Source organism: Sarcophilus harrisii, chromosome 1 (genome assembly GCF_902635505.1).
Source record: "Sarcophilus harrisii chromosome 1, mSarHar1.11, whole genome shotgun sequence".
NCBI classification, from domain to species: domain Eukaryota; kingdom Metazoa; phylum Chordata; class Mammalia; order Dasyuromorphia; family Dasyuridae; genus Sarcophilus; species Sarcophilus harrisii.
The window spans coordinates 75,493,750-75,510,918 of record NC_045426.1 but is presented as its reverse complement, the minus strand read 5'-3'; the positions used below and the strand labels follow the sequence as shown (position 1 = coordinate 75,510,918).

Sequence of the window (17,169 nt, the reverse complement as noted above, 5' to 3'; positions counted from 1 at the left end):
TAAAAATAAAGTTGAATTAATAAAATAAATCAGATTGTCTTGACTCCAAATAGAGCACTCTTTCTGCAGCCTCATACTGCCATTCCACATAACTATCAGCTAGACAAAAGAATGCCAAAATGTCCAGAGTCCATAAGGAAGAAGGTCTGGACTAGCCCAACAATTCCTACTCCCCTTGAAAAGACAATCTTCATTTCTGGGATGATCAGTGAGTTCAGAAGAAAAAGGGCCGTGACAAAAAACTATAAAAATTATAGAGAATCTCCAACTTCCTTTTTAAAAAAATCCCATGACCCCAACTTTCTATTAGCATATCAATTTTCTCTGAATTTGCTACTATCTACCCAAGTTTTATAGCTGCTTCTCACTGTCACACCCCAGTTAAGATCTTTCAGAAGTCCCTCACACCTGCACACTTAACACACAAAACCGCTGGAAAGGAGCCAGGAATAAGTTCCCAAGTGGTTTACATTCAGGCTTTTGTGTTCTCAAAACTAATATCTCCCTTCTTCATGACTCTTAGCAACTGTTTGGCAGAGTTACACCTCTTCTATCCCCCACCTGTTCAAGTTTTTTGTACTGCTCGGTCAGTTTCTTGTAGAATGGAGTCATTCACCTGCATTTCAAGGCCTCTCTCTTTCCTTAATTGATTTTTGTTTTCCCTCAGGGTTGATAGCAGGATCTACAAAAGTTACATAAGATCTAATCTTCATTAACATTATACTTTCTTATTGTGATGGGAACACACAGCATCAGAAATGCTTCAGATCTTCTCATTTTTGTTTGAAGGAATTCATGCATGGCTTCTTTACAATAAAATGAGAATGCTTCCTAATTAAAAGAATAAAAGAATAGTTGCTGAGGATCTCTATACCACCAGGTAAAGAGTTCCATTTTTTATTTGTATTGGGGGTCTTAAAAGATCAGTCTATTCTTATTTTCTATTATTTTCCTCCATGAATTTTCTAACCTTCTACAAAGAAGATGACCATCTCCCCCACCCCCAAACACAAAATTTCATTAGCTTTGTCAAATGATCCTCTACCTTTTCTCTTGGTAGACTGAATTGCTACTCAAACATTAAAACTCAAATAAAATGGCAGTTCCTATATACAATGTGATGGTGATAACTATCTATGGTTAAAATATTATTCTATTATATTATTCTAACAAAATTGTTCTATATTTCTATAATAAAGATATTTAATAATGTATGTAGTGATCATTGGTGCCTTATGAAAAAAAAATGATAATGATGAGTCAGTTGGACAGCTCAATGAACAAAGCACTGGATTTTGAATCAGGAAGAACTGAGTTCAGATCCATCCTGACTCCCATGCTTATTAACTATATAACAATGGGCAAGAAATTTAGGTTCTCAATCTCAGTTTATTTCTTTAAAATAACACCAACCTCATAAGATTGTGGTAAGGATCAAAGGAAATAAGCTAGGTAAAGCACTTGCCAATTCTTAGATCTATGATCATAATCACTATAAAAATACAACATAATTTTTTTGCCTACTTGAGCATAAGTTCTGTAACAATGGAGTTATAGATAAATTCTACATAGCCTCTGGTACCTGACAGACCAACCAATAAGTATTTATGCGCCACGTATTATTATGTCAGGCCTAGGAATGCACAAGTAAACATGGAAAAGTCCCTGCTCTCAAGGAAGTTACATTCTATTATGGGAAGCAGTACACATATGCAAGTAAATGTACATGCAAATGCACGTCTACTGAATCCACCTGAGTAAACTGAACTGGAAACAGTCTAGGGAAGATATTTCTGCCAGCAGAGTTTGGCCACAAAGAGCTCTTTTCCAAATTCATTTTTTTTCAGCTGAATACCCTCTGGAACAAGGAGTGCCAACCACGTGGATTTTGTGGCTATATAAAGAAGACTAGAACAAAGTGACTTTATCCATCTGAAGACAAGGCTGAACTAATAGGCAAGGTTTAGAAAACCAACCAGAGACTTTGGAGCATAGAGAGGCAGTGATTATTTAGTACCAGTCCCTAAGTTAGAGCTGGAAGGGATCTGAGGAAACATAAAGTCCAATCCTCTTAACTTTGTACACACTAAAATGGATGGCCAGCGTGACTTGGCCAAGGTTCCACAGAGAATCCAGTATTTCCTTCCTGGGGGTCTCAGTTTTCTTTTTGATAAAAAAAAAAAAAGCCAGAATATATGACTTCTAAGATATGTTAATTACGCTCTAGTTTTCTATGAGTCTGACTTAAGATACATCAGTGAAATAAGAGTTAAGTCCATTATTCTGGAGATGATCTGAGAGACACCGGCTCTTGAAAAAAAGTGAAGCTAATTTTTCATTTCATCTCTCTTTGTAAATCTCTTGAAAGCACAGCTCATCTTCAGAGTTAAGTTTAAAAAGCTTTTCTCTGTGCTATTAAATCACCATGATTCCACTTCAAATTCCATACAGAATGTACCCATTTCCTTTCCCTTTCCCATGCCTGCTGCATAAGCATGACTTTAATGAGGCCTTAGTTCATAATCTGTTTCAAGGAAAAGCATCATTTTAAGAACCTCTGATCAATTTCTATTTTAATCACACATTTTTTTTTTTTTTAAATGGAGAAAGTGACGGTGGGGGGTAAGGATTGGGAATGCTAAACCATGTCCTTCCATTTAGACAAGAACAGCTCTTCCTGCTATATAGAGTACATGTGCATATATCTATGTATACGTATATAGAGTTGTGAGTTTGATCAGATACTGGAAGGAAAATATGACTGCTCTTTAAAAACACATCTAACATATGAGTACTAAGCCAATGAGGGAAAAGGTCCATAAGCTTCCAAGAAGGTGCCTGAGAGCCAGAGCAAGAATTGTTTTCTTAGAAAGCTTTAGCCTCAAGTGACTCAACTGGATGATGGTTAGACATGAGCCAGAAATAACAATGGAACGAAATAAAAATAGGTCCTTCCTGATTGCCTACTAAATTTCCAAATTTATACAATTTAACCCGATTAAGTTTAATTAAATTTCCACTGGGCTAAATGATCCTTGATATGATGTTTACCAGATGGGACTATCTGGCATGTTCACTAGGATGTCTGCCCCTCCTTCTCAACGTTGTATATATTGTAGTTGTCTTGGATTGAAAAGAACACAGCAATAAGCTTTAATTTTAACTGAAGGGGGTTTCAGAGTGCACTGGAATCCAAAAAGCAAATATCTAGCCTTCTGTATCAAGGAGCTGGTATCTGTCTTTGGTTCTGGTAACCAACTCTGCTAAAAGACCATCAAATTGTAGACTGTTGAAAATTAGTCACTCTCTCTGAACATGTTAGAATTAGCTCAAATTAAATGATTTAAAATGCTGATGTTTCGATGAAATCAGCATTCTCTAGAAGTCAAGAACTGTACTGATTGTTATTTGGACAGATGATTCTATCACCCAATAATTAGGGCTTTTAAATCTTTTAGAGGAAAAAAAGGCAAGTGAAATATGGGTATTATTTCAGAGACCTTAAAACTAATGTAGCTTTTTTATTTTAAAGATGTTCATTCTTTTCTTGTATTGTTCCTTCAGATCAATCAGCTTAAGAATTTAAGTACTTACTATTTGTATCAGACTCAGGGAGGTATTTATAATTGGTTATTCAATTGTTACAGTTATGTCCAACTTTATGGATCCGTTTAGGGCTTTTTTGAAGAAGATAATGAAATAGTCTGACATTTCTTTTTCCAGATCATTTTACACATGGGGAAAGTAAGGTAAAGTAAAGTAATTTGCCCAAAGTCACAGTTTGTTAGTAACAAAGATCGGATTTGAATTCAAGAAGCTGAATCTTCCTGGCTGCAGAACTGATACTCTCTACACTGTCTACCACCTGTCTGATACTTGGGGATACAAATACAAAACCAAGATTGTTCCTTCCCTCAAGGTACTGACATTTCTACTAGGGGGATATAGTAGTTGTGTGTGTGTGTGTGTGTGTGTGTGTGTGTGTGAACAATGTATGATTTGTTTGGTTTAAATCAACCAAACCTAATTTTATTAGTATAGGAACTTAAAGGAAAGAAACCTTCTCTATCAATACAAGTTGCTACCCACTTTGCAACTTATTAGTCAAAAAATTTCTTAGGGTACTAAGTGACTAAGTGATTTGCTCACAGTCACGGGACCAGCATGTTTTACAAGGAGGATTTCAATTCAAGTTATTCTTATTTTAAGTTATTCATTACCCTGCACTACAGTATACATACAAAATAAATACAAAATGACGTAAGGGTACAGCACTTAACAACTGGTGGAATCAGGTAGGGTTTCTTGAAGTGGATTTTAATTGTTATAAAAGGTGTAGTTTAGGAGGGAGAGTACTGCAGATATGGAAAGTCTTGGATTTGTAAAGCATTAACATAATGGCTGGCACATAGAAAGTACTCAATAAATACTTATTCCCCACCCCACCCCAAGACACAGAAGCAAAATATCCTAAATGATGTATATAAGGATTAGCAAATAACCAAATTTGTTTGGAACATGGGATACCTGATAAGGAATAATATACAACCTTCTTGGAAAAATAGGCAGATTGTGAATAAGTTCCAGAAAATATTTTATTCTAGAATCAATAGGCAAGCATTGAAGCTTCTTGAGCAGAGAAGAAATATGAGTAGATCTGTCCTTTAGGAATATCGATTTGACATTTGTGTGGAGGAAGGACTGGACAAGGGAAAGACATGGAGGAAAGCCAAATAGGAAGTTATTATGACATGCTGGGAGACTGGGGATGACAGCCAAGACTGAAATAGTTAGTGTAAATAGAGAAAAAAAAACAATTGGGAAAAGACTGAAGTTCAATCTATAACACTTAGTATCTAACTAGATAATGAAAGGATAAATCAAGATGAACTGAGGATGACTCAGAATTTGTGAACTATGGTAAATGAAAGAATTGTCTTCCCTTTGACAGAAATAAGGATTCTAGAGGAAAGGTTGGATTTAAGGGGAAATATAATTAAGTCTATCTCAGACATGTTTTATTTGAGGTTTATATAGAATAGCCACATCAAATAGGCAGTTGTAAAAGGAAGATTGGATCTGAATATTTGAGAATTATCCAGACAAACACTATTAGCTGAATCCATGGGGCTTTATGCAACTGATGAGTGTGGCTAGAAAAATGAGACAGAGACTACATTCAGGATCCACAAAAGGGACATGGTCAATGAATTCAAAAAGGAGAAGGGGAACAAGTCTAACAAATACAAAGAAAAAAAATCTTGACAGAACAATGTCAGGAAATCAAAGGATGAAAGATCATCAAGAAGGAGAATGTGGTACACACAAACTCTGCTGAGTTCAATAAGGATAAGGACTAAGGCCATGGGAATTTAGAAATAATGAGATCACTGGTGACCTTGAAAAGATTGGTTTCAGCCAGATGGTAGGAACAGAAGTCAGACTACAAGGAAGTGAGGAGGTGAGAAAGTTGAAGCAAAGAATACAAGCAACTTTTCTCTTTATGTCTGGTAGGGAAAGGAAAGGGATATGATACAAAATTGTTTTTAAAGACAGATGTCCCACAAGTTTGAAGACAGCAAAGAAGGAATCAGTTAACTAGGAAAGCCTGAAAATTAGAGGGGAAAAGATTAAGAAAACAATCTGATGAAAGATATAAGCATGGACAGGATTGGATCAAGACCATGAGGACTGGGACTGGCAATGGCATAGAAAGGATACCTCTTACTCTAACTCTGGAGCAGAAGGAAAGAATCAAGAATACTACTATGGTAGATGGAAGTATGAAGAATCTATGACTAATGTTCTCAATTTTTCTTAGTGAATTATTAGGCAAGGTGTTCTTTTAATTTAAAACAGGGAAACAATGGCATAGATGGTACTAAAAAGTAAGAAAGGGTTTATAATAATTATTTTAGGACATTCTAAGGAAAGCTGAATAGAGAAGAATAAATGAATAAATGTGCAGCAATGAAAGAGCCAGATAACAAATTGGTAATGTATCCAATCAGTACCATTGTCTGACTTCCTCCATCTTTGATTAGCAACATATAACCCAGAAGTACAGAAAGAAGAGAGTGACAATAATCCAAGGTTGGGATCTAGAAAGGGATCAGCAGTTGTAGGAAACTGGGGCAAGAAATTCAAAGGTGGAAGATAATCTCAAGTTGAACAGGTTAAGTAAATATAGGGATTTTGAAGCAAGTAAAGGCCAGAAAAGATCCTGTGAAACAGGGAGAAGCAGAATAAATATGGTTTCTGTACTAATATAAATCTCTCTCTCTCTCTCTCTCTCTCTCTCTCTCTCTCTATATATATATATATATATATATATATATATTATATATATATATAATATATATACTATATTAATATATGTACTATATACTATATTATTTGGTGCCTTTGGTAATCTGAAGAAGTACAGGGAAAAGGCATATTCCTCAGAATAATGCTTTTAAATGGGTAAAATAAAATGACACAGGATTATAAAGGAAACCAATTATATTGGCATATAATTAACATTTTTTTTAAGAGTACACAGTTCATGGAACTCAGGTGAAGAATGCCTGCTTTAAAAGAATCCTGACAACAAAAGTATGCATGTTAAAATTGAATCTGAATATGCTGGCATGGAGGTCATAAATTCAAACTTCACATTTATGGGTGTTTTTTTTTTTCTATTTCATCAATCACTGCACACTTGCTATTTATTTCTCTTCATAAAGACTGTTCAAGACAGAGACAGAAGATAATACACATGTGGGATCCTATAGCTTCCCAAACTTCTAAAGGAGAGAAAGAAAAGAACAAAAACTTGTAAATATTTTGAAAAGTTCTGAATTTACAAAAAATTGGTGGGAGGGTCATGGGAAGTACCTGTAATATAGAAAGCTATATCTCTTTCCTTCTTTGGATTTCCTACTACCTTTATTATCAATTAAATAGAAGTAATTACCCACCTGCTCCCTGTTTTAGAAGCTCAGCCGCAGAATTCGCAGCTGTTTGTGGAGAATTTTCTGCCATTTCTTCCAATGGATCTATAAGAAGCAAGAAAAAGTGAATAACTACACAGATGAACAAGATTTATGGTGACACAGTTTTTAAAAATTCAAGGAGAAACACCCTGGGACAGTACAACTGTCCTAGCATAGGTCTCATGTCTGAGATTTTGTCTTGGGGAAAATATAAACCATTTACTATGGATATTAAAGGCTTTGGGAATCATAAAATTAGGCCAAAAGGAACCATAAGGATGATCATTGTACAATATTCTCAATGGGAATATTGAGGAAACTGAGGCTCTTTTAAATAAGAATAACAAAACTACTCATTGTCCTACCATTTAGGCTTGAAAAGGTTTAACAAACCACTCACCTAATTAATTCATTCAACAAGTAGTGCTTGTTAGAAAACTTCATTTTATATGCCTTTTAATTTCTACCTGTTGTTCCTAATGTTGTTGCCTCTTGTTGCTATGCAGAATAATTTTATTCTCTCCTACACACGCTAGACCTTCCAGTTTTTGAAGACATTTGTTCTGTATCACATCAATCTTCTTTTTAGGCTAAAATTCTAACTCTTCAATCATTCCTTTTATGAACCTCATTATTTTTGTCTTCCCCTAGATGGCAAAAACTCAAAGAGAAGCAAAGGTCATTAATCATAAATTAATCATAAGTCCCTGTTTATGGCATATTGGTTTAGGAAACTATATTAACATCACCTGTACTCTAAGATAGTTTAATTTGTTAAAATATTTCCCATTTGGGGCAGCTAAGTGGCACGGTGGATAGAGCACCATCCCTGAAGTTAGGAGGACCTGAGGTTAAATCTGGTCTCAAACACTTAACACTTCCTAGCTGTGTGACCCTAGGCAAGTCACTTTTGCCTCAGGGGGAAAAAAACCCAATTATATATGAATCTGTTAGGTTGTACTTGAAAGTATTGTGGGTGACAACATGGCCCCAACATACATGGTTAACATCCCTGCTCTAGACCCCTCCATTTTTATCAATGACCTCATAAAATGTATACTGAAATTAAAATAATAAAAGGACTGCAGTTCAGCGTAAACATTATTTCTCATCTGAAATGTATCCTTGCAATTTCAAATTATGTTAATTTTTTCAGTAGTTTCCTCACCCTTGTGGACATCTCTTTCTTCATTTATAAAATGAGGTTAGACTAGATGGTTTTGGGGGGCCATTCCAGCTTTACATCTATAATCCTATACAATGGAAATGACATAGTGAGGTGGAGCTTGTGATAATCAATTTTCCAGATTTTGTTTTCATATGAAGCGTTCAACTGTGTACCCCATTTTATATTTGTACAATTGCTATTCTGAATCTAAATGCAGGATATAAATGTTATCTCTATTAGATTTCACTTTCTTATTTTCAGCTCAGAATTTAACTACATTTTGGAGGAAAGCCACAAATTTTATTTTTCTAAAATATGCTTGCTGCTGCTAAAGTAGTTGTATTTTGGAATCAAAATAAGCTAAGTGAAGGTCAGCATACTGAAGAGAACATTACATTTTTGGACAAACATACCTCTGTCTGGGATGAGGAGTTTGCATGGCAATGCCAGAGGAGTAATGGAATGCTGATATACCAAAGCTGTCAAGCTCCCTGAAAAAGATAAAGTTAAGCAGGGAGAAAAGAAGGGAAGGAGGGAAGGAAAGAGACACACAGAGAGAAAAAGAAAAAGAGGGTAACAGAGAGGGGAGGAGAGAGAAAGACAAAAAAACAGAGAGGAAGAAAGAGACAGAGAAACAGAGAGAGACAGAGAGACATAGAGAGAGACACACAGAGAGATAGAAACAAAGAGAGGGAAAGGGAGAGGGAGATGGAAAGGAGAAGGAGAAGGAAGGGGAGAAAAATATTTCAATTTGTATCTGATATGCAAACAAACCAAAAAATTACCACCTTTCTCAAAAGAAAATAAGCATTTTAAAATATCTACATAACTGGTATAAATTCTCAATTTTAGTATCTATTTGTGAAATAAGAGTAAGTTAGTAAAGATTTTTTTCCCCATCTAAATGAGTTTCTGAATCTAAGATATAATGGAGACTAAGAAGACATCCAAATTGTCTGCTATGGACTTTCTCACCTTCTAGAACTGACTTAGCTTTGGGACTTTAATAGGTGGAGACGGGAAGCTAGGAAGGAAGAAGTTGGGGACAGAAAGAATAGGCGGCAAGAAGAATAAATCAGTTTTGTTTTAAATAAAAATTTAAGATTCTGTGATAGAAGGGCGGGGGGAAGTATTATCAGTAAAAATCTGCTACAACCACACAATCAGAAAACCCTAATCTAAAATGTCAGAAGTTCCTATACCTCCAAGAATATAATACCCATGTTAGCTCATTTTTTCTAGCAAAGAAAGATGAACTTTGTTAGGTTTTATTTGAGATTTTGAGGCAATTAGAAGTTGGCACATTTTGAGTTGAGATACAAGGGTTTGTCAGGAGCTAGATGCTTTAACCAGGAGAGACTAAGAGTATTCTCACTGTGCTTTTTGAACATCTCAATTACTCCCAACCTTTTGAACATATGCAGAAATTTAGTTAGGTGTAATGAGAGTATAAGAGATAGACAGCAATATTAAAAACATGATTTCAAATGTCATCACCATCATCAAAATAGACAGATCCTGCTTGAAACAGTGAATAAAAAACATCTGATACTACCTGCCCCATATTATTTGTCAACTAAGATATTTTCATCTTTGGACATTTGACTCATTGTTAGGAATCTAAAGGATTGTCTAAAAAAAACTTTTTTTCTCTTTTCTCTCTAGTGGTCTAAGTTCTGTCCTCTGAGGTGAATAAAAATAAATTTAATAACATGGAACAATGGCAGTGCTAATCCTGAGCACAGAAAAAAGTAGAAATTCAATAAACTAGCATTTTAAAATAATTCAACCCAAAGAAGTCAAGTCAATAAATAATATGCTTTTAATACCAGCAATGAAATAAACACTAACAAACATTCTCTGGCAAAGATTGCCCTGCCAGTTTGTTTCTATATATAGTGCTTTATACTTTGGTAAGCAGAGGGAAAGGGAACAAGATTTTGTGTCAGGCACTCTGCAAAGGGTTTATCTCACTTTTTCAATCGCTTATTAAGAATAATTAGGAATTAGACTAAAAAAAAATCAACTTCTATCAGTTACAAATAAGGCTAAAGCTAAATGACATGAATAACATGTAAACTTTTTTTTTTTTAATTTAATAGCCTTTTATTTACAGGTTATATGTATGGGTAACTTTACAGCATTGACAATTGCCAAACCTCTTGTTCCAATTTTTCCCCTCTTACCCCCCACCCCCCTCCCCCAGATGGCAGGATGACCACTAGATGTTAAATATATTAAAATATAAATTAGATACACAATAAGTATACATGACCAAACCGTTATTTTGCTGTACAAATAGACTGTGAAATATAATAACATGTAAACTATATAATCCTGGGTATTTGTTATATTAACAGAAAACTGAACTAAAAATGGGGGAATTCTGCATTTTTCAGCACAGGCAACTTATTTGTATATTAAGTATGTTTTGAGGCTGTTGGAATGAAGGGAAAAAAGTTTTTAAAATGACCATTCATAGCAGGGACATTCCAAGATCTGGACAATACAAATTGACCCAGGAAGAAAAATACCACCATAGTATTATTTGTGGATTTCCATTTAGAAACCATAATGGCTCTCCCTATGTTTTTAAACTTTGAGAACAATTTCCCAAGGAACTTACCAAAATATGGTTCATTTGGACATCCTTTCAATCGTACTCCCTTAGAAGTACACTCAATCAAAAAGTGCCTGACGAGTTCATTGGCCAAATCTCCAGCTGATAAAGATTGGGGGAAAAAAGAAATCATTAAATGAGACATTTAGGAAGGAATGAACAAAGATGTGAACATGGATTTCTCCTGACAATGCACCGGTGGCAAAAGTAAACAAGCTGCCAAATAATCAATGCATTTAGTGACTATGGTCCTGGCAATGCAGATGCTAGATGGGAAAAGAAATACATTCAGTTATCACAATCTACAGCTATCATGTTGGTGTGAGAGGCACTGGATATCTGCTGGTAGAAACAAACAATAACAGTCATCCATCAGAAAATGTAGAAGCGGGGGAAGGGTTGGAGGAGCAGAAGTAATGGAAGTTAGATAAAAGTTTCTAAATAGGGAAGAAGATCATAAAACAAATGTGTGTCTGAGCAAGCACACACATCAATATCTACATACATATATGGATGCACTTACACATACATATTTCAGAGCTCCTAAAATTCTTAACACAGGAATTTAAATATTCTCATTCTTAATAAACAAATTTAAGTAAGACCATATATTTAGAGGTGAAAAAGACCAAAAGAAATTGATCTGTCTTATTAAGTCCCTCATTTTACAAAAATTAAGCTGAAGCCCAGAAGTTAAAGTAACTTGGGTAAGGTCATATAGATAATAAGAAACAGAGATGTGAAATGAAATTAAAGCAAACTAACGTATGTTTTCTGCCTCTAAATCCAATGATATTTCCATCATAACAGATGACAAAGTAATTAACAATTTTAACAATTTTTTGCAAACTAAAAATAGAATTAAAACCACACAATAAAACATAATATACTACTGAATGATAAATCATTCTACTAAAAGAAAAATACAAAAAATAAAAATAAAAACAGAAGGAAAAAGAATTAATGTCCTCTGTCCCAATACATCCAACAAAAACTAAAAAATGGCAATTTTAAGATGTGGTGGTAAAGTCTGGAGATATAAATTGACTAGTTTAGAGAGAAGCAATAAAAATAAACAAATGAATGAAATCATAAAAATAGGAAGAAAATGTCAGCTCCACTAAATTGTAGGGGACAAAATAACCCAATATTGCAAAAACCAAGAGAGTTACAATTCTGGTTGGGATGCCAGTGGTAAGAAGTACAATTTCAAACAAAGTCACTGGGGATCGGATATAGAGAAGGACTTGATTGGGAGTGGAGTGGTGTCTTCCTCCAGCCTATTTCCATGGTATTTAATGTTGTTATGATGACTCATTGTGCATATTAGCTAGTTTCAGTGAGCCTTCCAACCCTCTTCTTGGATCTTAAAATCCTATTCCAGACCAAGAATATAGCTGAGGATTCAGTAGCTAAGACATCATTTCAGCCAACAAAGTCAAAGCAGCCACTGCTTTGCATCCACTATGATTTTCTCTTGCTATAAACATCCTGTATTTTGTTACCTTCAAGTTAACAATGAGGCCAAAAGTATCTAGAGAGGAAAAGCAGGCAAAACCATATGTTATTTATACATGTGTATTCTATGCTAGGGACTGAAGAGCCAACAGAAAATGTCTGTCTTCTATATTCATTGTTATTATTTTTTTTAAGATGTTTGATTAAAAATTTAATACTGAAACTCAACATATCCAATTATACTTACTTGCTATTTACTGTTAAATTTATTGATTGCAGCACTTGAAATAAATAGCACAACCAATCTTGTCCACTGATTTGCCTTAACTGGATTTTAATATTCTATTATATTAATATGTTGCCTTTTTACTTAACCATTCTTTCATGATTGTACATTTGTTGTTTCCAGTTTTTTTTTTTATAATTAAAATAATGCTAACAAAAATTTAGAAAAAAATTTTTTATGGGAGACAGGAAGAGTTTCAAAACTTTCAGGATAGCTTCTTTACTATGCATTTTTAGGTCAAAGAATCGGATTATTTTTTAAAAATCTGTATTTTATACACCTAGGTTGCTCTTTAAAGTTTCTACAAGTTTGCAAGTACAGTATCTGGTTTTTTTTACACTCCTACCAGCAATGAGTTAGGCTGTTTTCCATTTTTTTTTGCCAGTGTGATGGGTACAAAATTGTAGAACCAAAATGACTTTAACTTGTCATTAAAGAGGTTGTACATTTTTCAAATGATTATTTATAATGTGTTTCCACTCTCTCTCCCTCTCTCCCCTCCATCATCGATCAATGAGCATTTCTTAAAGGCTTACTCTGTACAAGGTACTGTGCTAAGCTGTAGGCACGTAAGAAAAAACAAAAATTATTTGTGTCCTCAAGAAGCTTATATTCTAATGGGGAGACAACATATATAAATACAGAATTTGAAAAAAGGCTGTCAATATTCTTTGAAAATGTATTCACTGATGACTGAATTAAATTTATAAATTTTTAACATTTCCATATATATATATATATATATATATATATATGTATGTTTACACGCATACTTTATATCTCAAATTTGCTTTAAAATTAAAAAACAATTAATGACTTCACTTGTATAAAAATGTTTTCTTTTCAGGAAAGTAAATAAATAAATTGTATTTCTTTACATTGGTTGGGATAAAAAAATAATCATCATCCTTCCACAACTTAATCCTTATTCTTGCTCAATATAAAAATCATTATCCAGCACATTTCAAGTCAAATCAATTCAATCTAACTAATATTTATTCGGCACTAAGAACGTAATGTTCTAGATGCCCAGATAATACTTACATACTTATACCACCTTCTTCTTAGGGTTGTTTTTTTTAGGAAAGTAGTTTATAAGCCATAATGTATTAAGAAATGTGAGGAGTTAATAATATTTAAGGGCTTAAATGCCCTTTCACATGTCATCTCCCATAATACCTCTATTCAAAGTCTGCCTAATTTTTCTGTCTCTGTACCTTTTCTTCATTCTATTTCCTCAACCTAGGAAGCTCCCAAGTGTAGTACCTCTATTATTAGCTATCAAAATATTAGACATTTTTCAAGAGTTCCAACCTCCTTTCACCTAATGAAGCATTTCTTGATCCCCTACCAATAAGAGTGTTGGTCAAAAGAGTATCTTTGGTTTGTTATTGTATCAGGAAGGATGAGTAAAAACTTACCTATATAGTTGCATGCATTTCCAGATTATGCTTTTATGCTTTCCAATGTCCAGTCAATTATAAGAGCCTTTCCAAAGCCCACATTTTAAAACTTTGCCCTGCTGCTGTTTTTATACTCTATTTAGTTACTGAAAATTCCTGTAATTCTACTATCTAACCTCTAAATTTCTTAATTACAACACCTCTTCTTGGTCAAAACTCTCTATTATGTGTTGTCTCTCCCTATTAGAATGTAATCTGGTGGATTTGTCTCTATTTCTGTACTGGTGTCCCCACAGGTTAATGTAGTAACAGTAAATGCTTTTCATTTATTCACTCATTCCAGCCAAGTAAAGGTTCTTTTTTGGAATTAAAATCATTGTCTGTAGTGCTTGGTAAAACTCGGTCCTTAAATGTTGGAGGTTTATAGGTATATACTATTTGAATAATAGAAATATATTTGAGCACTATTTGGAAACATGGAGAACTTAGGCTCCATGATTATCTCCTAGAATTATATCTCCAATTATATATTAGAAGATAGATCTTTGGAGAAAATCTCATTCTTGCTGCTTAGAAGTGAGATAGATATGGATAAACTGAGACTATATAGGGGAAAAAAGTTTAGATTTATGAAAACATATTATCAGTGCAGATAAAGAATAAATCTAAAGCTATTTCAATAAAATAAATACAAATCTAAATAAATCCTCTAGAAATGTTAAAAGTAAAATACTAAATCCTCTACCTTAGAGAAAAGAAACCAACAGATAATGAAAAGGACACTGGATTTAATCATGAGATCTGACTGGCTCTGAGCTAGACAAAGATTTTAGATGGTGTAATTATTTCCACATGAGTCAGAGCCTTAGACCCCACCACCCAAGTTACCCTACATAACTTTTTCCTTTGTAAAAGAGTACACAATACCTTTCTTATTAAGTTGCAGAACTGAAGGAGGAGGCGTAGCAACTTTCATGGCCAGGCCATAGGCTCCCCGGAAAGAATGGCTGTCCCGAACAATGAACGAACCCGGTTCTTTATCCTTCAGCATGGCAATAGCTGCAGGGACCACAGGAAGGAATAAAGAAACACATGTTGGCGGTCACAGATAAAAAGTCTTTTCTTTATGACACCATTACACCATGAGCAATGATCCTTTCACTTACTCCTTTTTATTTATTTATTTATTTTTTTTATTTTGGAAAATAATTGTTTTTATTAAGATGTTATGTCAACATAGCACTACTGTATTATTAAACTGAATTTCTATTTATAGCATAAATGTCTATATCAATATAATAATCTGCATAAACAAAAGCCATTTGTTCTCATCCTCAATAATTTTTAAGATCATAAACAACATCCTCAATAATTTTTAAGATCATAAACAAGTCTTGAGATCCAAAAGTTTGAGAACTAGTGCTTCACACATTCCAGATAGTTGTGTGATTGAAAAGATATAGTAGGTTGAAAAATGTCCTTTGCGATAAGTTGCCAATGTCCTTCTCATGCTTTCACCAAAGAACCCCTTTTTATGTGTGTGCATAAAGCCTCAAACATTTTATAGAAAAGGAAAATGGGCATATGTCAATCATTTTTAATATATTTTCTATTCAATTTTGCTTAATAATAATGATCAGGATTTTTTTTCAAGATTTATATCCTCCATCTTCTTTCATATAGATTGAAAATCAGTCCATTATTAACTTCAAAAATGTGGCATTTTTGACTGGATGGTTCTGTTTATAATTTTTCTATTTATTTTCCCACCATTGTTTTTCTTAGTGTAATTTCACTTACTCCTTTTTAGAGCAATTTCAGTTCACCATATTTCAGCTGTTCTGTAGTAACTATAATTTTCTTCTCTCTTGTGCCATGAAACAAGAGTAGAGTGGATTCCTACTTCAGTCACATTACACCAAAATACACTGCCTTTTAATGAGAAGATGTGATCAAAAATATTGAAGTATGTGCAATGCTTTCAGGTGAAAAAGCAACAGGAGTGATGAAAGGAGAAGATATGTTTCTCATCTTAGAAGGGGGGAATTGTTTAAAATATATAGACACATAAAAATACCTATTCCAAATTGTACAATAAAGCATGGAGCATATGATACTTTGGCCCTATTCCTTAGACAAGTTTATAAGCCATTTAACCAACATTAAGTATTATTCAGAAATAAAAAATTCTACCAAACATATGTTGGACCTTTAACTCAAATATTTAAAACTCACAAGGACTGTCTACGATGGATAGAGGGGGGAGGATGATTTAACTCAAGTTTCTCATCACAGCATGCTGAACAGAGAGCCAATAATGAGGTTTACAGTCTGCAAACGCCTTGATTCAGGCCAGATTTTGAAAGATATTCAAAATCGCCTTCTTTACCCACAAACTTTAGTCCTTGAAAAGTCAGAAGGAAAGAGATTTAGAATGGAAACTTTCTCTTTCTTATCCACCGATTTGCCTAAAGTAAACTAAGAGATAACACATAAAAAGTGGGAAGTTGTAGCTAAACCTCATGCTAATCATACTGTATAGTCCATGATAGTTGATAGATAATAAAAAATCAATATCAGAATAATATATATTTTTTACTGAAATAAAGAAAATTTATAATATATAAATAATAACATTTATGTATATTATTCTTTATAAAATAAATAGTATTAAATTTTTCTTTTTTTATTTATTTAATCTGGAATTGCATGAAAATGAAGAAAAGGGAAGAGAGGTTTATTGTACGAGCTACTAGAAAGATTATGGTATGATTTTAGAATGATTTTCTTTCATCAGAAATACTTTGAAGAGTAAAACCATAAAATAAAAATTTTAAATGAATTTCTTAAATCACCTTTACTCAAGAAAACATTTTGTCTCAATACAGTCACTATCTTTTTAATGGTTCTCCATATAAGATGATCCAAAGCACATGGGAAGCAAACAAAAGTCTGAGTAAAAATAGGATTTCCTTCTTTTGTTGAAAATCTTATTAATACTAACATTTTTAAATTTTAAAAAGTAAGCTGAGCTAAAACTACAAATAATCTACTAGATTAAAAAAAAAATACATCTATATGGTATTCCACAATTGAAAAATGACTTACACACACTCAAGTTCATACAGAAAATAATTCTGTGAATTACATATGACTATTAGAAGCATTTTCTCTTTTTTACAAATTAAGAAAATGAAAATTAAGAGCATGAACCTTGCCATTTAAATATCAAAGCTAGGAGATGATTCAATGGAAAG

At 33.6% G+C, this 17,169-nt stretch overlaps 1 protein-coding gene across 8 annotated transcripts in view; it reads right to left on the bottom strand.

Annotated features, from left to right (window-relative positions):
* TNS3 (tensin 3) overlaps positions 1–17,169 on the bottom strand; it is a 378,141-nt gene that overhangs the window by 13,149 nt on the left and 347,823 nt on the right. For all 8 annotated transcript variants that reach the window (XM_031957264.1, XM_031957267.1, XM_031957260.1 and 5 more), the window contains 4 exons: positions 14,840–14,971; positions 10,772–10,867; positions 8,559–8,636; positions 6,963–7,040 (listed from right to left, as the gene is read on the bottom strand). In XM_031957264.1, the coding sequence (XP_031813124.1) occupies positions 6,963–7,040; positions 8,559–8,636; positions 10,772–10,867; positions 14,840–14,971 (384 nt within the window). The remainder of the gene's footprint in view (positions 1–6,962; positions 7,041–8,558; positions 8,637–10,771; positions 10,868–14,839; positions 14,972–17,169) is intronic.